The sequence below is a fragment of the Peromyscus californicus genome, unplaced genomic scaffold (genome assembly GCF_007827085.1).
Source record: "Peromyscus californicus insignis strain IS unplaced genomic scaffold, ASM782708v3 Scaffold_7__1_contigs__length_154581171, whole genome shotgun sequence".
In the NCBI taxonomy this organism is placed as follows: Eukaryota; Metazoa; Chordata; class Mammalia; order Rodentia; family Cricetidae; genus Peromyscus; species Peromyscus californicus.
This window is the reverse complement of record NW_026294595.1, coordinates 122,015,980-122,036,872: the sequence shown is the minus strand read 5'-3', so window position 1 is coordinate 122,036,872 and position 20,893 is coordinate 122,015,980. Positions and strand designations below refer to the sequence as shown.

General features: G+C 53.8%; 1 protein-coding gene across 2 annotated transcripts; it reads left to right on the top strand.

Annotated features, from left to right (window-relative positions):
• Positions 1 to 2,617: 2,617 nt before the first annotated feature.
• On the top strand, positions 2,618 to 14,213 carry Nkx2-2 (NK2 homeobox 2). Of its 2 annotated transcripts, none has more exons than XM_052725136.1 (3): positions 2,618 to 3,042; positions 11,541 to 12,239; positions 13,172 to 14,213. In XM_052725136.1, the coding sequence occupies exons 2-3, from the start codon at positions 11,981 to 11,983 to the stop codon at positions 13,732 to 13,734; spliced, it is 822 nt and encodes a 273-aa protein (XP_052581096.1). In that variant the 5' UTR covers positions 2,618 to 3,042; positions 11,541 to 11,980; the 3' UTR covers positions 13,735 to 14,213. The 2 variants fall into 2 exon arrangements, with proteins under 2 accessions (XP_052581096.1, XP_052581095.1); XM_052725135.1 differs by lacking the exon at positions 2,618 to 3,042 and adding an exon at positions 3,844 to 3,954.
• Positions 14,214 to 20,893: the final 6,680 nt, after the last annotated feature.

Below are 20,893 nucleotides of genomic sequence, written 5' to 3'. Positions count from 1 at the left end.
TTGAAGAAGTTGGAATTGCAAGCACGCACCACCGTACTTAGAGGCACAGTTGTCTCCCCCCCCCCCCCCCTTTACATCCAAAGGTGTTTTGGTTCAGTTCAAAACACACAATATTTTGGCTCAGTTCAAAACACAGTGGAGTACTTCATTCAGGTGACTCTTTTTGTAAATTCTGAGAACTGCTTCCTCCTAGAGAAAAACCATATGAGACCGCAGAGCTAATGATACTTTGGGAAACTTTGTGGAGAAAGACTTCCAATATGAAAATTCTGTAAAGTTCGAGTCCTTGGATCAGACAAGAACATTTCCAGAATAACAACAGCATTAAAAAGTTTGTGACTTGGCACACACCTTTAATCACAGCAATCGGGAGACAGAGGCAGGTAGATCTCTGAGTTCCAGGACAACCAGAGCTACACAAAGAAATGCTGTCTCAAAAAACAGCAACGAAGTTTGGGACTTAGAATCCGGTGACTCCTGTGTAGGTCTGAGGTGCTTGGTGAGCCCAGGTTTTGCAATGGGTTTCTGAAGAAGCACAGAGAACCCTTGGGAGGATGCAGCTAAGCAGATGCATTTCATCTGCAGCTTACCCTCACTGCATCCTCTTTGTAGTGAATTTGTGTTAACCATTACTTGGGTGAAGCTTCCATACATTTGCTATTTCTAAAGCAATAGGGGATGAGGACAACGGGGATGAGATGGGGCCTGACTGGTGAACTCTGTGCTTCCTGTCTCTCAGCCTGACTTCACCGAGCCCAACAAATACTGACCTTCTAAGTTCCCATGTACATCTTAGGACAGCCTCACAGCTGTCTGGGACACCGGCAGGAGAAACCCACAAGGGTCTTATTCACAGCACACATCCATCCCCACGAGGCAACCAATGTAAAGGCCTGCCATCAACTCCCCTTGTCTAGTGTTGGACGTGAAGAAAGTTCACCCAAAGAAACAATTCATCACAAACTCCAGAGTTTATACGCTTGAAGGTGATCTAAAACCAAAGATTCCATATTTCAGTTTTTAAACATAAGTAATGACTCAAAATCCAAGAAGACTGATTATATCTCAGTGATACAGTGCTGGCCTAGCTTGCATAAGACCTGGGTTCAACCCTCAAAAATGATTTTTTAAAATTAAGCCCAGTAGTGGTTTTCTAACATCAACCATCTCTGAAGTCCTGGGGGTAGATTTAGGTTCTCTACAGTAACTAGAGATTTCTGGATACTCATGCTAAGGCCCAAGAGTGCTAAGCCAGAGAGGTGTTGTCCGTGTTCTGCTCCAGGTGGGCTTTCTAGCTCCCTTGTGACCTGTTGAATGGGCTCTCCCCCACCCCCCACACACCCATATTCATTCTCTCTCTCACTCCCACCCCCCTCAATAGCATCATTTTCCACCCTTAACAGCCCCCTAAGGACAGTTATCCAGGGAACACAATGCCGGGGTAACTTGTAATAGTGAAGTCGGATGCTTATGTTTTTCCCTGCAGTAGGGTAACATTTCTCATCTCTTATTTTCTGTGGCCAGAAGGAAGATGCCATTCAGGGAACCCCAGGTGTCTTGAAGATGAAAAGGAAGGTAGGAGGCCTGCCTCGGTGCTTATTAACCACAGAGAGAGCTGGGTTCACTTCAAGAAAGAATCAAATAATGGCCAGGAGAGACAATGACTCTTAATGAATTCATGTGAGGTGACCAGTTTGGGGACATGCAGTCTGCAGACTGCCTTCTGAAGCAAGGGGAAAAGCAAGACAATTGTTTTCTATTAAAGCACAATACACCCTTGCCTTTCCTGAAGCACACGCGATTGGCGGGGTTCCCATCCCCAGCGGCTGCCAGCTTGGCTTCTCTAGGAGGGCCTTGGCGGCCTTTACTTTAAATGCAGCCTGGACTTGAGACACTGGAGTCCATGAGAAAGGAGTAATCTCAGTGTTACCTCCAGGTGAGCTTCAGCTTGACTGCCCTGACTCCCACCCCTGAGTCAACCTCTCTCTGGGGGGGGGGGGGATCAGAGACCCTCCACTCTTATTCCACCTAGACGGGAGTGAGTAAGCCCGTAAGCTCAGCTTTCAAATAGCAGCTTTCCTGGGTCAGACTTAAGTGTCATGGACTTTCTGAAAAAGAAAACAGCCTCCCAGACTTGAGAGATGGGGGGGGGGGCCAAGAACAAGGAAACAGAAGGGGGAGTCAAAGGGGGGGAGTGAGATTGACGATTGACTAATCCTGGACAGGTGGCACCTTGGCACAAATACCCTGAAATCACTTTCTTCCTGGGCTGCAGAGAGCTGAATACCTTTCCCAGAAAGACTTCAACTCTTCAATCTGGGCTGGGGAGTGCTCCAGGGGAGGAGCCTGGAGCGGAGGGCCAGAGGTCTGTGACCTCCTACAAAGAGCTATCTGCCTTGGACCCGCGTATCTAGTGTAAACGCGGTTTCACACATAAATAACGTGCCACATCTGGCCCTTTGGTTTTATGGCGTCTTAGCGACCAAGCAATTTATAGATGGCGACCTTGTTAACCAGCAGCCAGGGCTGGCCAGGAGCTTCATCACGACAGGCACTGATGGGCACAGAGGAGGGGCAAGTGCAAGGAGAAACTGTGGGCCGGAGTCTCCAGCTCAGAAGGACGCTGCCACCGAAGAATCCTACCTCGGATTGGGGGGAAAGGGGCCACCGCAGGGTGGAAGGTGGAAGCCCCCTCCCTCCCAGGCCGGCCATGTGGCAGCTGAAAGAGCCATCGAAGCCCAAGTGTGTTTGCGCTCATACCCAATTTATTACCGCTGAACATATGGCCAATATTTTGACTCACGTCAGTCGGGCTAGGAAAACAAACAGAGCGCTGCGCGGGGGAGCGGCCCCTTCGCTGAGGTTGCGGCGGCCGCGGGCCCGGAGCGGGCGGGTGAGCGCGGCTGGAGCCCTAGCCCAGAGCCGGGAGGAGGGCGCTGGCCACAGCCGGCGATTCCAGGCTCCCCAGCGACAGTTCGGGAGTCCCCGGGGCCGGGATCCGCACGCTAGCCGAGTCTGGACCGCGCCTCCGCCGCGCCCCAGGTGAGCCAGATGCTCGCTCGCGTCCCGCATGCATGCTCGGGGGCGCGGGGCGGGGGAGGGCGCTGGGAGTCGCGGTCTAGCGGCGACTGGGCGACAGACGAGGCCTGGCGCCCCCTCCCACTGCTAGAATCGACTGTCCGTTCTTCCTGCGCTGACTGGTGCTGGAGTCTCTGCTACCGCCCGGGACGCGACCACATCCCGGGCAGGGACCTCGCTGAGCTTCTAGGACCAAGCTGGTCTGTGTTCGGGGTTGGGGTTCCCCTCACAACCCGGCGACCCACCCCTCCATCTCTGGACTGGCGGCGTGGCTCCGTCCCAGAGTCACGAAGTCAGGAAGCAGCAGGTGGGCAGACCCAGGCATCTTAAGTCCTCCTAGGACTTGGCTGGTCACCCGGGGGGGGAAGGAGGCTTTCGGGAAGGGCCAGCCTCCTCCTCCTCCTCCTCCTCCTCCTCCTCCTCCTCCTCCGGTCCATCTGTCGCTGGGAAAAGTTTTACCTGCCACAGAAGCCAGGTGTTCCTGCGACCGCACCTGACAGCACGTGGGGCTGCCCTGGGGGGTGGGGAGTAGCTGGGCTGGTGCGGAGGATCCCCCCCCCCCCAGTGTCGTGGGCAGGAGCGGTGCCCACAGCCACCACACCCCCTCGCCCATGCGGGGCTTGGGCAGACCCTTGGGCCCCGCCCGGGAGGCCTGCGGTGGGGGGAAGGGCGCAGCGGGGAGGGGGCGTCCCGGTAGGTGGAGGACTAGATAAAGGCGGTCGCCACGCCGCGGTGCTGTCCCCACAGCGCGGGGGAGTGGGAGGCGGAGCGGGCGCGTCCAGCGAGCGCCTCGCCAGCCTCCTCCCCACCCCCGGGGCTCTCCGACTTTGCGGGCTGCAGTAAGGAAGGACGCGCCGCGGCCCCCACCTTTGCGGGGTGAGTCTTTCCCGTGCGCGCCGCTGGTGACGGAGGGTGGGTAAGCAGAGGCCAGAATCCCAAGGAATTTGGAAATGGCGCCTAGTGAGAAAAGAGGGTTCCTTCTGGGGCGGAACTGGCGCACGAGTGGGGGCCGGGAGCCGTGCGGAGCTGGAGGCTGAGTGGCGGAATCGGAGTCAAGGACCCACAGGGCTGGGGGGCTGGAGCTGCGGAGACGGTGGTCGCTGGGGAGACGACGGAAAACCTGCAGTTTGAGACGTTAGTGTCTCCTGGGCCGCACCGGGCGCTGGGACAGTTCTCGTTTGTGACAGCAGAGATCGCCAGAGGATCAGAAATGAACCTTGGTGGGGCCTACTAAAGTCAGGGGTCTCTGCTGGGAGACACCTCCACTGATCCTGCCATACCCTTCCCTCCCCAGCACGCAGACGCACGAACAGGCCTTTCTATGCCTCCCGCGCCTTCTCCACTTTGGTGGCACTTGGGATAGAGGGAGGACGTTGCTTCCTGGGAAACCTCTGGCTCCCAGATTGGGAGGGATAAGACACAGAGCCCCCGTCGCCCCCTCCCTGTGCTCTGTGCGGGAGGTCCCCGCGGGTGCGTGTCTGTCTTTCCGTGCTCTTAGCTCCGACTGAGAGCGTGCATTTCTCTCGCAAGGGTGACTACGTTGTCCATCAGCCTGCCTGGTCTAGCTTGAAGTGCTGAATGCTAACGGGTTAGGAGAGGCAGCTTGGTTCCCAAAGTCTGTGGTAATGATTCTGTCACGTGTTAAGGAGTAAATTCAGATAAGGAAGCGCTTTCAGCGCCTTGCTTCCCTGAGAAACCCGAATCTCCCTCACTGAAATCGCCTTTATCAAGGGAAGGTCGGGCTTGGCTGGAAGAACGTTCCCGAAGGCAATAGTGATGCTGCGTAATCTCATTGTACCATATTTAATCATTAGAGCTGTGCTAAGGAATAAAGCAAAGGGGTTCGCCCGCGGGGACGCGTCGTTTGGTTTCCCAATAAGCGATGATAATGGTGTTAGCTGGAACAAGGCTCCTTTGGCCCGAGGGGGGCTTAAAGCTACGTTTTAAATTTTGTAGTCTGCCCGGAGCCACATTTCGTGTTCAATTTAACATCCATGAAAGTTAAACGGCTTTTCTCGCCTCTTAGTTTATTGGATGCATTTTTCAAAGATCTCATTAAAGTGCATTTATCAAAGTCCTAACATATACCCTCGGGGTCTTATGCCCACACAATGAGGCCGATTAATACAAGAAATCCCAATTTCTATGACAATTTACATACTAGGGAGATACTCTCTCTTGGGTGGGGGGCAGATAATTGGTAAAGTGTTTGTATATTTTGCCTTGACAGAGAAAAAAAAAAAAAACAAAGGAGGGGCTTCCTCTCTTAGCTATCTTTCTCCTGCAACCACATTTACCTGCTTGGGGACCCCGGGCTGTAGGTCTCATGATTAGTTTCCATAGTTTTTCTCCGGTTGTCTGCCACTGTGTGTGTGTGTTGGGGCGGGGGGGGGGGGAGCTCAGCTTTTCCTGCAACAGTAATTGGAGCTCAGTCCCTGGGCTTGGAAAACTTACCTGGTCCACCTTGCTGACTTAGGGGATTGTGTCTGGACAGCTCTCTTCGCCTTTCCTTTCCTGCTGTTAAAGGGTTAATGCCATGATTCCGCGCTGAAGAAGAGAAGGAAGGGGACAACTCGCCTTAGCTAGAACCCAAAGTAGATTCTTCTCTTTCATCTAACCGTGGTGTTCTGGCCTATCTGCTTTACAACTAGTGAGGGGACAGGTTCTTCCCTGCTAGCGCTCTGGCCTCCCTACAGAGGCTCATCCACATAACACTGTGATGACCCCCCCCCCCGCGCGCGCGCGCGTGCCCCCGGGCGGCACAGATACCCAGTGACCTCCATGGTTTCCTCGCCCCAGGGGCAAAGGTGGCAGCTAGCCAACTGAAGATGGAACTGACTTTCCACAAGCACTCCCCACGTTTGCCCGGTTAGGAAAGGAGCTGAGTGGTACTCCCGGGACACACTGCCAGGATTTCTTTCACGTGGGATAGCTGAGCTGACACCCCGACTTCCTCTAACCCCAGGTCTCCCCAAACTGCCCTGGGGCCTGTTTTGAACGATATCGGTTTTTTTTTTTTTTGTAAAAGATTATCTTTATCACTGTTCATAGGAATCAGAATGGAAGCCATTTTCCATGCCCATCTATTTCGAGTGCATACCAGTCTCTACCTCCAGCCTGAGAAAAATAAACCTTCCTCCTCCGACAAAACCTTTGTGTGGGCGCCTTTAATCCTCACTGGAGCAGGAAGGTGCGCTGCTTTGTTTCGGGAGTGAAAGAAGACAAATGCTTGCACCTTGGCACTAACCGGACAATAAACTAATCCACTTGAAGGGTGTTATCTGCGATGGGATGTACAGGGCCTGAGAGCTCAGCCACATACTCTACCAGCAAGGGAATTTCAGAAGAAGAAGAAGAAGAAGAAGAAGAAGAAGAAGAAGAAGAAGAAGAAGAAGAAGAAGAAGAAGAAGAAGAAGAAGAAGAAGAAGAAGAAGAAGAAGAAGAAGAAGAAGAAGAAGAAGAAGAAGAAGAAGAAGAAGAAAAGAAAAGAAAAGAAATGAAGTCAAACAAATCAGTGTTTCCAAATAAAGGAAAAAGACCTTGTATTTTTAATGATTGAAAGTGCTTTGTAGGTGGAGAGGATGAGGGGTGCCCTAGAACCGGAGAAGCTTTGGGCTCCTCAAGGTCGCCTGCCCCCTTTAGATCCAAACACCTAAGATTCCCATCCTCACCCCTAACCCCCGCCCCTAGGACTTCATTTACCCTTACTTCACTTGGAGAACTCACCTGCCCAACAAGATTTCACCAACTGAAAGGGAGAAGTGTGAACTCAAAAGTCCCAGAAGGCCCTTTAAGCTGAGATGGGGTCGGGGGAGGGCTCTGGTAGAATGCCATGCAAGGACGGCTACCTCCTTCATTCATAGGTACAGGGACAAGGCTCCTGTGGAAGCTCCAAAGCCTCTCTTTGGACCTTGCTAAACTGCCTTTCTTCCTTGATGTGTTTGCTGGAGTTTAGAACTCACCCCCCTCCCCAACAGGGGGCGTCAAGCCACCGGGTGGAAGTGAGAAAGAACAGGAAAAGCAGGTCGCAGGTGGGCGGCCCCTTGCTCCAGAGCGCAGAAAAAGGCGCTCGTGTTTGAGCTACCTGGAAAGTAAACAGGTAAACACCGGCCGACTTAGAGGGCCACTTGTCCTGGAGTGGGGCCACTTAGCCTGTGTACATTCCCCTACCCTCCTGGGCCTCCAGTGATTGTTCAGCTCGGTGGCCGTGCTCTCCAGCTGTCTGAGCCGGCGCTTCGTTCTGTTCAGAAGCCGCCCCGGACCCCCCCACCCCCCCACCCCCACTCCACAAGCATCCTAAGGAAGATTTCCCTCTAGCGTCCTTAGAGAGGGCCCTTCCTCCGGTCTCCCGCTGGTAACTCACCGAGATCCTCTTCTAAGGGTTGGAAGAAAGAAAGCCTGAAGATGAAGACCAGGGGCTCCTGAAGGAGGCCTCCAGCTGTCCGGTTGACCCCAAGAGGAGTATGCACCGTCCCACCAAAAAGATGCCAAACAGATCTTCCTCTAGCCCAGGGCACTCTGGAGAAAACTTCTGTGCCCACTTCAATTCCCTCCCTAAATTTGCAACAGCAGGGGAAGAGACTCCTGGGCTGCCCTCCTAGTGCAGATGAGCCCAAACACAAGCCTGAGGGCACTTTCCTGGACTCAAGGCAGAGCCTGAAAAGAGTTTACTAAAGAATTCCCCGTGGGCAAGACTAGCGCACGTCCTTGCAGAGTTGAGACTTCTGCCAGTACAAACAGGCACTCATACGTCTTGAACTGGCAGGCTCAGGGTGGCCAGGACATTGTACCAGACTCTTGAAGGGGAAGGGGCACTCAGCTGGTTCCTCTCAGGCTGCTGGATGTGTGGGATTTCGCCAGGTAGATGATCCAAAAGCCTAGTGATGACTCTCTGGAAGGCCTTTTGGGGTGTCCTTAGAATACAGTCGCGTGTTTAATTTGGATAGAAGAGGTGCCTTTGCTTCTGACCCATCCGTTCTTTTGACCCCAAGCCTAGCGGCAAAGTCTAGAAGGTGATGGAGCTTGATCTAGGCGGGAGAACTGTCCCTGGCCTCCAGCTGCGCCGGTATGGGCCTCCCCAAGTCCGCCAGCTATTCCTGGGGGACTTGTATTTTATGATCTTCTTCTAACAAGCCCAGTTTCTCCCCTTCAATTATGAGCATCCCAGCGGGCTCCCTTCGCCTTTTCAATTGCAAATGTTAGCGCTTTGGAAGCAGACGAGGAAACCCCGGGGCCACGAAGGGGTGAGAAACAGTACTCCCAGGGTCCCCTAGGAGAAGACTGTAGTGCAGGTCTTGCTGTAGTAAGTCACAGCTAAAGGCAAGGTGCCCTCAGACCTGCAAAAACTGGTTCAAAGGGTGAGAGTGGAGCTGGGGGAAAGCCAGGTGGCTGCCTGAGTGGGCAGGGGAAGGATAAGCCCTCAGGTACTCCAGAAAAGGCTGAGCTGCCTTGTGATTATTTCCTTTAGTTGAGACCCAAGAGCAGGTGTTGGTGAACCTACTGGCAGCCACTGGCCTTTGGGATCTTGAGCTGTCTCAGTGAACTGGGCCTGAGGGATGTCTGTCTCAAAGCACCCAGGCTAGCACTCCCTCCCCACCATTAATTCCCAGGATTCCCTTAGAAAAACAAACAGTTCTCTGGTGCACTTTGCAGGGAAGGGGACATAGTCATTAGCCACTGATTACTTCCGAGAAGAAAGGCCCACTACGCCTAGCGAAAGGGAGAGCAAAGTTGGGAACTATAGAGAACTATGTAGTTCTAAGCCAAGGGAATGGGCAGGCTCTAGGGGACTCCCAGGAGAACATCCACACCAAAGACTTAAAGGTGGCACTGAGATTGGCAACAGTAAAGGATCCCTTTTCCACCCGGTCCGAGAATTGGCCTGGTCCACCCAAGCTGTGCTCTAGCCCCACACCCCACTCCTACAGAGGCTTCCTGGTCTCCAAGGAAGTCCCCTCCTCTAAGACAGACAAGGAAGAGCAGGAACAAAGGGAGAGGACTTCTTTTCTGCAATGCTTTAGCTGAGAAACTATTTCTCCCTTAGTTTAGCCACTGAGTAACAAGAGTGGAGCAAGCCCACCCTGCCCCTGGATCCAAAGTGGGTTCTTCCCCACTTCTGGAAAGCTGACTTTTCTCCTCCCACGCAGCCAGGCAGTGAGCCCCAGTCTGAAGGGAGGGAGGGAGAGGCAACAGGCAAGAAAGCTGAGAAAGACCGCTGGAAAAAGGAGAAGAGGGGGCGGGGAAAAGACACAGAGAGTAGTAAGTTTGAGGAACACGTTTCAAACCAGATACTAATTCTTGCCGAGGAAAAAAAGGGGAAGAAAGGAGAAAAGAAAAACTTGGAGAAAGAGGAATGGGGACCGTCGACATGAAGGGGTTTCCTTAATATTGTGGACGGATTCAGAAATGAATGAAGAGATAGGTCCATTGAAAAGGGTTGAATGCCATGACAACTAGGGACAACCTTAGATTTATTCCAAACAGTTAGGACACATTGAAAGAGAGCGTCAATCATGTATTATTTCGCCACTGAAATAAATGCAAAAACCGGGCCTGGACAAAGGCTTCCAACGGGAGCGGGACATTTGTCTACATTTCGCTCATTGTCCGCAGCTTAGCAATCGGTTTGTATTTGTGTTTGCCCGGGTCCGACCACCCAGGACGCGCCGACGTGGGGCTCGCTCCAACCTGGGCCATTGTCACCCACGTCACATACTGGGGGCGAGGCAGCAAGAGCTGCAGAAAGCCGCTGAGCAGCTCGGAGAGAAGCGCTGTCACAGGGCTCTGGAAACCGGGGGGGTGGTAGGGGGGCCGCCGTGGCCCAAGCAGCTGTGCGCTAGGAGGATTCAGCTCCGGAGCACTCTGCTTCCCCTGGGCTAAGGCATTCCAAGCAGGGACAGTTGGAAAGAAAAGGCCTAAGCGTGGTCTTCTCTGTCCCCCCCCACACACACACACACCTTGAGGCTAAGTCCACTCATGACGCTAGGTGAGGTGTACAAACAGTAGGTAGCAAACTTCCTTCCCAGCCCCACATCTCCTAAACTTAAATTGGATGAAGGGTGTGTGAGATACAGCATTTTCCTTCCCGAGTCAGGGAAGTTCAGTTCCCAGGTTTGAAAGAGGGTTGTTGGAAAGTTCACACTAACTAAAGGATTTGCAAGGCAGAAGGAAACTCAAGAGAAAACGCAGCAACAACCACTAGCCCTTCAACCTCCCTCCTCTGGGTGGCTTTCTGGGTCTTCACCCGGATCGGAGGCACACACACACACACACACACACACACACACACACACACACACACACACACACTTCGGCCTCTCCACCTTTAGCTGAAGGCTGGAGTAGTAGCGGGCCAGAGAGGCCAGGATTATAAAAGGTAGGAAGGGACCGAGGCTCTCAGCTCTCCTCTCCACACGGTGGAATAAGCCTGGAAATAAGCCGAGGCCAACGGCCCTGGGGCGCAGGTCCGAACCCGGCCCCACAGACAGAGCGGCAGGTTCCCGGCCCTCCCTTCCCTGGACTGCCCGCAGAGCAGACTGTGAACCGCGAGTCCTCCTCTACTGCTAGGAAATTGGGGCCGGGGGGGGGGGGGGGGCGATAAATGAGTCTTCAGCAAATAAAGGGCCTTCGGAGGGGGGTGGGTTCTCTAGTGGTAGCTCTGGCAGGTCCAAGCCTTTTCCTCTCCTGGGTTTCCAGCTCTTTCGCGGTTAACTAGAATCAATTACTTGACTTGTCATTTCTAGTACTCATCCTTAAGCTTCAACCAAAATATTGACCTAGGAGGCTTACAGAAGTTGGGCTCTTGCCATTTGAACCGGATCTTGTTTAGGGAACCACCAGCGATGGGAAGGAGAGATTTCAGCGGCTCAGCCTTCACCCCTCCCCCTTTTCCAAAGGCGCCACAGATCGCCAATTTTCTGGCTAGCTGGTGTGGGGGGTGGGTGTGCGCGCGGGGCGTGGGGAGGTAGGAACCGGTGAATGTTAAAGAGGATTCTTTTTTCCCTCCTCCTGTTCCTTTCTGTTTTGTTTTCTTTCTCACCCCAGCGTCCTCCTCGTCGTCTTCGTCGTCCCCCCACCCCCCCCCCACCCCCGCCTTAAGATGCAATTTGTTAAAACGGCCCTTTCAAGTGTGTGGACTCGCGAGCGACGTGGTGGCCCTTTGTATGTAAATACTGAGAGAGGAAAAAAGCTCTCCCCATCTTTGCAATTAATTGACACGTTACACCTCTCATCTTGCTCTAGAGGGCCGTTGGCTGGGAGCGCAGAGCTCCCCAAAACCCACAATTTCACATCTGCAAATACTGTCTTCATCCACTTGACTCCCAAGACCCGCCCACACGTGGCCAACCTTTGCGTTTTTAATGTCTCTCCCCCCTTTTTTTTTTTTCACCCCTCTCTCTCGCTCCCTCGATCCCCCTCCTTCCCTTCCTCCCTCCCTCTTTCTCCCCCTCCCCCCTCCCCAGGTTCGTGAGTGGAGCCCAGCCTTATATGGACTGATCGCTCGGGCAATGGCCCATTTTTTCCTCGCCACCAGCCGCCACCGCGCGCGGAGCGGCCGCCGGAGCCCGAGCTGACGGCACCTTGGCACCTCTCCTGGAGTTACAAACTGAGGCCGCGCGACGCTGGGCGCGCAGGCCGCCAGTCGCTGCGTACATTTCCGCGTGCTTTCTGCGAAGAGAGAGGCGCCGGGTGGGCTTTATTATTTTTCCCCTCTTCCCTTTTCCCACAGTGTCCTCCTCTCATTTTAAATAATAATTATCCCAATAATTAAAACCCATCCCCCCCATCCCTCCCCCCCCATTCCTTCCCTTAACCCCCTCCCCCGCCCGCCCGGGCTGGGGAGCACCACGAATTGACCAAGTGAAGCTACAACTTTGCGGCATAAATTGCGGGGTCCGGAACCATGTCGCTGACCAACACAAAGACGGGGTTTTCAGTCAAGGACATCTTGGACCTTCCGGACACCAACGATGAGGAAGGCTCTGTGGCCGAAGGGCCGGAGGAGGAAAGCGAAGGGCCGGAGCCCGCCAAGAGGGCCGGGCCGCTGGGGCAGGGCGCCCTGGACGCTGTGCAGAGCCTGCCCCTTAAGAGCCCTTTCTACGACAGCAACGACAACCCCTACACTCGCTGGCTGGCCAGCACCGAGGGCCTCCAGTACTCCCGTAAGTAGCGAAACTTGGCCGCAAGGGCTGTGGATGCCTCCATGGCTGAGGCAGCAGCCCGGGTGGACGCTGGGAGTGGAGGGGAAGAAGCCATTTACGGTCCAAGTCACCACCCCGGATCCCTAGATTTTGAAACGTTTACCTCCTCGCTAGACATCCCTCTCCCCAGTCCCCGCAGAATACTTGATGTCATATTTTTTTTTTCCACCTGAGGAATTAAAAGCAGAGATGCTTCCTAAAGGCTGGTTAGAGATGTCAACCGGACTGATGGCTCTGGTCGGAGTCCCCTGGACTCCGATGGCCCGAGGATTTGGCTCCGCTCCCTAGAGCTAGCCAGCGGTCAGGGTCCGGTTAGCGCTGGAGGATGGAGGAGGCTTCGGGTTTAAGTAGCTCATCCTGCCCCTGCATGATTGTAAAGAAACTGTGTGGTGTGCGCGGCGGCGAGTGTGTGTGTGTGTGTGTGTGTGTGTGTGTGTGTGTGTGTGTGTGTGTGTGTCCCGAAAGCCGGAAACCAAAAGCAAAAGCCCCCCAAATCTGCTTTACCCCGCCAAGACCATCAATGCTGGGATTGTGAGGTTTTCCTCTTAAAAATCTGCCCACGTCTCTCCAGAGAGGAAACGGTTTAAGGGGGCCGGAGTCCTTAACCCTCAATGATCGCCCACACTCTACCCCGTGCTAAATTCTCCTCATAGTGTGTGAACCCCTAGAAACTTGAACCTCAGAGCCCCCACTGCGCAGACTCTCCTCTGAACCCTAGCGGACCCCGACGGCTTCCTCGGGCGCAGAGCCCGGCGGAGATTATCGCAAAGGCAGTGGGTCTGGGCTGTCCAGGGCCACGGACCCACGGAAGATCCCTGGGGCTCCGGGTGGCCCAGGTGGCACTTGGCCTCCAGGAGCCTGATGCGCTTCTCTCCCCCTCCTACCCCACCCAGTGCACGGGCTGGCGGCCAGCGCTCCCCCCCAAGACTCCAGCTCCAAGTCCCCAGAGCCCTCGGCTGACGAGTCACCGGACAATGACAAGGAGACCCCGGGCGGCGGGGGGGACGCAGGCAAGAAGCGGAAGCGCCGAGTTCTGTTCTCCAAAGCGCAGACCTACGAGCTGGAGCGGCGCTTCCGGCAACAGCGGTACCTGTCGGCGCCGGAGCGCGAGCACCTGGCCAGCCTCATCCGCCTCACGCCCACGCAGGTCAAGATCTGGTTCCAGAACCATCGCTACAAGATGAAGCGTGCCCGGGCCGAGAAAGGTATGGAGGTGACACCCTTGCCCTCGCCGCGCCGTGTGGCCGTGCCGGTCTTGGTCAGGGACGGCAAACCGTGCCACGCGCTCAAAGCCCAGGACCTGGCAGCCGCCACCTTCCAGGCAGGCATCCCCTTTTCCGCCTACAGCGCGCAGTCGCTGCAGCACATGCAGTACAACGCCCAGTACAGCTCGGCCAGCACCCCCCAGTACCCGACAGCTCACCCCCTGGTCCAGGCCCAGCAGTGGACTTGGTGAGCGCCGCCCCTCCAGGACTCGAGGCCGGAGGCCCTGGCCCCACCCCAGCGGCGGTGGCGAGGAGGACTCGATCCTTACCACGGTTATTATTATTATTATTATAATTATTATTATAGAGTCGAGCCGACGCTAGGCTCAGTTGAGGAGGCACCGGGAGGTTGCCTGTGCCTCCTCCTCAGAGTGGCAGATTCCATCTACTGACTCTGCCCCATCCCTCTCTCCTTTGAACCTTTGGAGAGGGCAGAACTCTTAAGTCGTGTTTACAGAATGTTTGCGCAGCTTCGCTTCTTTGCCTCTCCCTGAGGGGACCAAACTATCCCAACGTTAACGTCGTCGTCGTCACTTGAAAAGAGAAAGGACCAGCCCCCATCCCCGCACTGCTTTCGTGAATTTTGTAAAATATGTTTGTGTGAGTAGCGATATTGTCAGCCTTCTTAAGCAAGTGGAGAACACTTTAAAATATAGAGGATTTCTTTTTTTATATAAGAAAATGCTAAATATTTATGGCCATGTATACGTTCCCACAACTGGTGGCAGATTTCGCTCTTCGTTGTAAATATCGCTGGTGATCATCGTTGCCAAATGACCTTCGGATGGGCCTGTGTCCCCACCAGGCCTAACGCTCTCTTTGTCGTTTGTTCCGGATGGGTTATGTTTGAGTTGCCTCCGTTTTTTTTTTTTTAATTTTCTTTTTGTTTTTAATTTGTTCAATGCAAACATTTTTTCAACTATGAGAAAAAGGAAAACATGTGTAGGCGAGACACCCCCGGCCCCATTTTCCGGATCCTGAGCCCCGGAGCTTGGAACTCAGAAGTTTCGCGTGGTTCCCTAAGAGCGCCGGGCGCTGAAAGCTTTCAATTTTTTTAAATAAGAATTTTAATAAAAATCCTGTGTTTGAAAAAAAAAAAAAAAAAGCAAGCCCCGTTCTCCGGTTTGTTTGACTGTGTCTCCCTGCCGGTGGAGGGAGGGGAGGGGAGCGTTAAGCTTGGAGCCTGGGCGGGTTGTATTCTGGGCTGGTACTAGTGTTTCTTCTTCCAGCCCAGGGGCCCCAGGTACCCAGCCGGTGGAGGAGCGCCCGGGATAGGCCTCTTCCTGACAGACCCGGCAGTCAGTACAGGGACAGCTTGGCCTTCAGCCTGCTAGCCGGTGGTCCATAGTCCTTGTTGGCCCCGGCGCTCGAGGGCTTCTGTGCGCTCTCTGAATCCCCAATAGGGGGAGGAAAAGTGACTTTGGGTAACGCCAAACAAGGAGAGCAAGCCCCCCTCACTCGCCCAAATCTACGAGTGGCTCCTTCAGCCTGAAAAGCTGTTGAAGCCACTACACTCCATGGATGGCTTTCACGTCGTTGCATTTGATTTACCCCTTGCTAAAGAGGGGGTGGGCATCTGAGGCTGAGTCTGACGGCTTTCTCTTTACTTTGCACCTCTTTTTCAATGTCTGTGTACCAAGTTGAGGCCTAGCTGACCTCTTCAAGGCCCGGGCGCCGGGGAGAGGGTTGGGAGAGCTAAGATTGGGGATTTTGAGGCGCACAACCAGGTGTTCCTGGTCCCTCCTCCAAATTCTTTAGTCCCGGGAGCCAGGGAAGAGAGCCACTGGCCATCCTAGGCAACCTAGCCTTCTCATTACTAATGCTCCATCTTTTTCGTCCTTCTCGGCTGGGACAGGATCCCCTGGAGCTGGGTCTCACCGCGCATAGCTCCTGGTTTCTTGGTCGTGGCTCTGGGTGAATGGTTAGAAGGTAGAGGTTGGAGTAGAGTAGAACTCTCACCACCAGGGTTCTGGTAGGTTGCATCTAGTTGCTTGATGCTGGAGCACACACGGTCCTAAGGACGAGCGTCTCGTGGGGAGCCAGACAGAGCACACACCTTTCTACTCTGTCTCACTCGTGGCTGCCTGTGTGAGTCAGAACCCAGCAATTGCTGAGATGCGCGAGATTGGAAGTCAGTCTATTTGGATATAGTGTCTTTGGTCCTCCAGGGTTCCAGCATTAAGGCTGGTGGCAAGGAGGAGGTGGGCAAAAGGAGCCATCCCAGTTGATTTTTTTTTCTCTCCCCCTCGAGTTGGTGATCAGATTTAATTCAATATCTAAAGCAAACATGATTATCCTTGTGACCAAATCTGCACTACACACCCAGGGACGTGATTACACTTTATTCTGCCTTGTGCACACACACCCCCATCACTGAGGGCGCCAGAGTCTTTCTAATACCCCACTACAGGTCCTTTCCTATCTCCGGTTCAACTCTGGGAAGGGGACAGTTTTCCTAAAGGCTGAAAAGTCTCCCTTTGTTCTACGCACAAGCTTGGAAACTGTGGGGTTTTGTTTTGCTGTTTGTAAAAGCCAGAGAATTCACTGCCTATCCTTTGCTGTGCAATATGAAAGGCAGATGCCCAGCCTGCCCTAGAATCAACCACTCACTATCCCAAGTGCAACTTCTCTTAAGCCCCAGGCCTCTGGGGTTGTCGGGAGGTCTAATGGGCAGCCCTGGAGGGATACGTGTTGAGTGTTCCAGGCCCAGGCTTTCTGCTACAAACAATCACAAGAGCCTCCCCGACCTTCAGGGAAGTGCGAAGGCCCAAACTCTTGCAGGTTCCCACTGGCTGGCAGGTTAAGGCCCAGAGGCCTGCGCTCTCAGTATGTGCACTCACTAGTCCCGGGAGGTGGGTCTTGCGCCCGCCCCTCTCTGTCCTCGGGTCCCTAAGGAGTCAATAAAAGCGCCTGTGGAGCCCTGTGTGGCCCTAACCCTAGCGCCCTGGGAGCGCACCCCGCGCGGGGTCCGCTTCGGCAGTCTATCTTCGCCCAATCTACAGAGGGCCGCACAAAACCGCACAATGGGAAAGCTGGGAGCTGGAGATGTTAGAGGCGTGCATATTAAAAAGGGACAGAGAAAGGATCGCAGAGGACAGAGAGGGGAAGGGAGAGAAGCGCCCCCCCCAGCCCCCCACCCGCACCATTCAGCGCGCTTATCGCGGGCAGTGAATCCCGGAGTCAGGCAGAAGTCTCCTTGGGGTTTTGTTGGGCCTGTCACTGGGTCCCTTTGTCATCCGCGGACTCCATGCTGGATTCCATATGGCCAGCTGGGCCGAGGGAGCGCGAGGAGGGACCCGCACAAAACCCAAATTGTGTCCGGCTTTCAAACCCTGTATTGTTGTCTGTGAAAGGAAGACGCATTAAAAATTCGTGCTATATCTATTGGGGAGGAGGATGGAGGAGGGGAAAAAAGCCACCCTGTCTTTGATGGCTTCAGAGGGCGCTTGCCCCGCCTAGGCCCCGTGACACACAGAGTCTCAGTCTCTCTCTCTCTCTCTCTCTCTCTCTCTCTCTCTCTCTCTCTCTCTCCACACACACACACACACACACACACACACACACACACACACACACACACACACACACATTGGGCCCCTGGTGTGCACTCTATTTGAGATGACAGCAGCAAGGCTTCCATTGGCCGGGTACCCCATGCTGAAGCCACTGGACAGGCCTGGGGTGCCCAGGGCCTAGGGATTTTCTCACTATCCTAGGGCTTCTGGGCTTCCGGATATATGCAAACCCAGTCCCTTGTGTTCCTGCACTCACAGCCTGGGGGTTAGAAGGGCCTCCCACATAGTTCTGGAAAGGCCCAAGAGGCTGAGGGTGCCAGGAGGCTGCCCGGCCCAGCCAGACTGCAACCACAGCCAGTCCCCAGGCACCTTGCATCAGTCAGAATCACTTGATTATCAAAGCCAGCTGAGGGGCACCTTCTTAGTTGAACTACAGAGGTATAGCCTTCTGGTGTCTTAGTGCCAGGGAGAGCCTGTTCAGAAACTTACTCCACAGTCTTCACCTGAAGAGACCCTCTCCTTAATTCTCAATGTCTCCTGCACAGAGCAGTGCTTAGAAAGAGCACACCCGGGGTGGCCTTCCCTAAGCAGTCTAAGTTGGTTCTACCCCCACAAACATCACCCAAATAAGCAGCATATTTTCTAATCAAAAAGAATTCAGACAGGGTTGTGGAAATAAAAGGTAGACGTGTTTCTCTGCAGAAAGATGGACTTCAATGAGCACCACTAAAGTGATGAAAATGTCAAGTTACTTAAAGTTCTGTTCCCCTCTCCTCTTCCCTTAGAACCGCCATCACGGTAGATAACTCCACAGAGTAGGCACCCTTCTTAACATTCCCCGCTCCCACCAGGGAAATAACTTATTTTCCTTACCTATTGACTGTTGGGCTTAGTGGAGACCTGGCGTGGATTTCTCCAGCCTTTTCAAGAGCCTGGTCATTGAAAAGCTAATCCAATATTTGCGGAGCATAAGGACATTTCTCAAATGTATTTATTAAGGCCCATCGTTTAGTGATCACTTGGACCAAAGACAAGGGCCAGAGAAGGAGCGTTGAGGTGCCCTAGACCCCACCAGGGAGGGGTGGGTTCTCTCCACCTCGAATTGAAAAGCTGGGTGCAAACTTGTGGCCCCTCCCAGTGCTTAAGTGGCATTGGATTAGATATTGTGTTGGGTGGTATTTCAGGAAATATGTACTTGTGGCTTCCCGAGAGGCCAGGCGCAGTGACACTCTAAACCTCGTCGATATATCATCTTTTATCCAGGATCTGCAAATAAACCCTGATCCCCTCGGAGCATTATAGCTGCCGCTATCTCGCAAGGAAGCGATCTGAGTTTTATTGCTTTCACCAACGCCCCGAGACACACACACACACACACACACACACACACACACACACACACACACACACAAACACACACACACACACACACAGAGTCTGGATTTTAAAAGCCTCTATTTTTTTCCCTCCCAGGGCATCGTTATTAAAAGAGGCGAATAGGTCTCAGCGCCGCCATCAGAGCAAGTGCGGAAAAGAGGCCTTGCAAGTGAATTTTTCCTCTGCTCAGCGAACCACGTGGGGTGGGAAAAGCTAGGATTTTCGCGCGTCGCCGCTAGGAGGCGTCCGAGCGCTTTTCTCCTATGAGGAGCTAAGGGACCCACGGAGCCCTTCTGTCTCTGGAACGCAGCCGGACTCAGTTCCACTCCCGGAGACCCCCCAGCTGCCTTCCACCAAAGCGCAGTCCCAGGTCCAAGCCCGGTAAGCAGGCCGACGAGGAGTCGGGCTCCTCGGAACTAGAGTGAGAGTCTGACCTTAGGAGCAGCTGCTCTGTCTTCACTTGTCTGGGTGGCCTGGCAAGTGAGCGTCCTCAAGGGACATCTCCATTTGCACATCCTGCGTTCTCTGGGTTGTAGTTCTTCCTTCCCTCCATTTCCGCGCTCTCTGCAGTCCCCACCCCACAAACCTCAACAAACTGGTCCAGTGGGCCAGGAATGTGCTGAGCTCTTGGGAATTCCCGCTCGTGGCGCCCAGGCGCCGACCCCCGATCCCGAGCTGTCCCGGACCACTGTAGATGACCGCGAAGCAGGCAGCTCTGTAAGAGTGTAATAATGGACGGTGTCCAAGTTTTTGGAGAGTCCAGAGAGATTCTGACTTCAGTCCAATCCTTTACCCCTTTAGCGGGAGGTACTAGAAAGAAGAGACCTTCACCTTTTGGCCACGAAGTAATTTCGCCTCCAGGAGCTCCTGTTCATCTCTCAGATCTAATTAGACTGTGGTGCATCTTACAGTCCGGAAAGGCATGGAACCAGAGCTTTTGCCTTCACACCGCAAGCCGAGCAGTAGTGTGGTTTCGCCACCGGGGGGGGGGGGGGGGGGGGGGGGGGACGGGGGGGGGGGACGCCGCGCCGACGCTTTGGGATCTTGTAGCGGGAGGCAGGAACATCCCATTCCCTAAAAGTACCCCAACTCTGTGCCAAGGCCTAAACTACAATGCAGAGGATGCCGCGAGGGTTGGGGAATCCGGAAAGAAAAAGATACAAGAGTGCGGATGCCTTCCACCTCCACCTGTAGCCGGGTGCCTTTCCAAGAAGTTGGAGGTAGTGCAGTAGACTGGGAGCCAAGAAGATTATATTCCTCGGCATCTCCCCAATAATTGACACTGCTCGCCACCCCCCCCCACCCCCCAAAATATGCAATCCCCTTTGTAGCTCCAGAAACTGATCTCTTTACTTTCTTTCTTAAGCCAGCGTTTCAAAACCGATGGGGTGGCTCCTGGGACCGAGGCTGCGGTGCCCATAATGTCCGCAAGGTGGCGCGATTGGATAAGAAAAGACTTTCAGGTCGGGCGATGACACAGGCGTGGGAACGCGGTTAGACATCTGTGGATTTGAGGGATGTCTGGGTAGGGTCCCTTTACAGTAGGACTGTAATGCCCAAGAAAGAATTACAACTCTTTGGCTTTGTGCTTGTTCCCTGGAGTGTGATGAAGAGGTTAATGGCATCCAGCCTTTTTCTTTCATTCTTCCTCCTGGCTGATGCCAAACATCTCTGTTCCTGCCACTGCCACAATCGGGGCATATACTCTTTCCACCCCTCCGAAATGTCCCCTTGTACCAGGAGAATGTGATTTATTCTAATAAAAAAATAACCTGATAATCAATTGGAAGCCAAAGGAGGGACCTCTTTCTTTCTATTTCTCGTTCTTTCGCCCCTGTAGTGTTTTGGACCCTTTCTTCATAAAGTGGTAAGAGCAAATGGCAGGTCTCTGACGTCACTACCATCGACTCCCAGCAAAAGCACCTCGCAGGTGCCTCTCCAACATCACCTTGTCTGATGGTGACACTCAATGCATTTGACACATAACACCGGGTTTCTGAGAGGTTACACTCTCAACACACATGAACCAGAGGAACAAGAAAAAGCTTGGAAGCAGAGGACACAACTCTAGAGGCATTCCCTCCCATTTCCGGAGAAGACTGGGCAGGAGTGGGGAGGAAAACTCCCTCCTGCTCTGCAGAATTAGCTGGGAAGTGGCTGCCAGGCCCTCGTTAACAGCCACACAAGGATCCAGTCCAGAAGTTCAGGGCTGTCCTGGCCTCCAGAAACCATCGAAGAGCGTGTTCTCAAGTCCTGTTACTGGGGGACAGATGGCCATTCTGGACCAGCAAGTGTCCCGTGGAAACCAAGGAGGCTGGGCTTTAGTCCCCAAAGCACAAACACCAAAATTAATTAAATTTAATAAAAGGTAAATGAAGGAGGGGTTGAGGGGCTCTCGGAGGGCCATACCCTGAGTTGTCCTGCTCCTGAGGCCTTGTAGCTCTTTGCTTTTGATGAC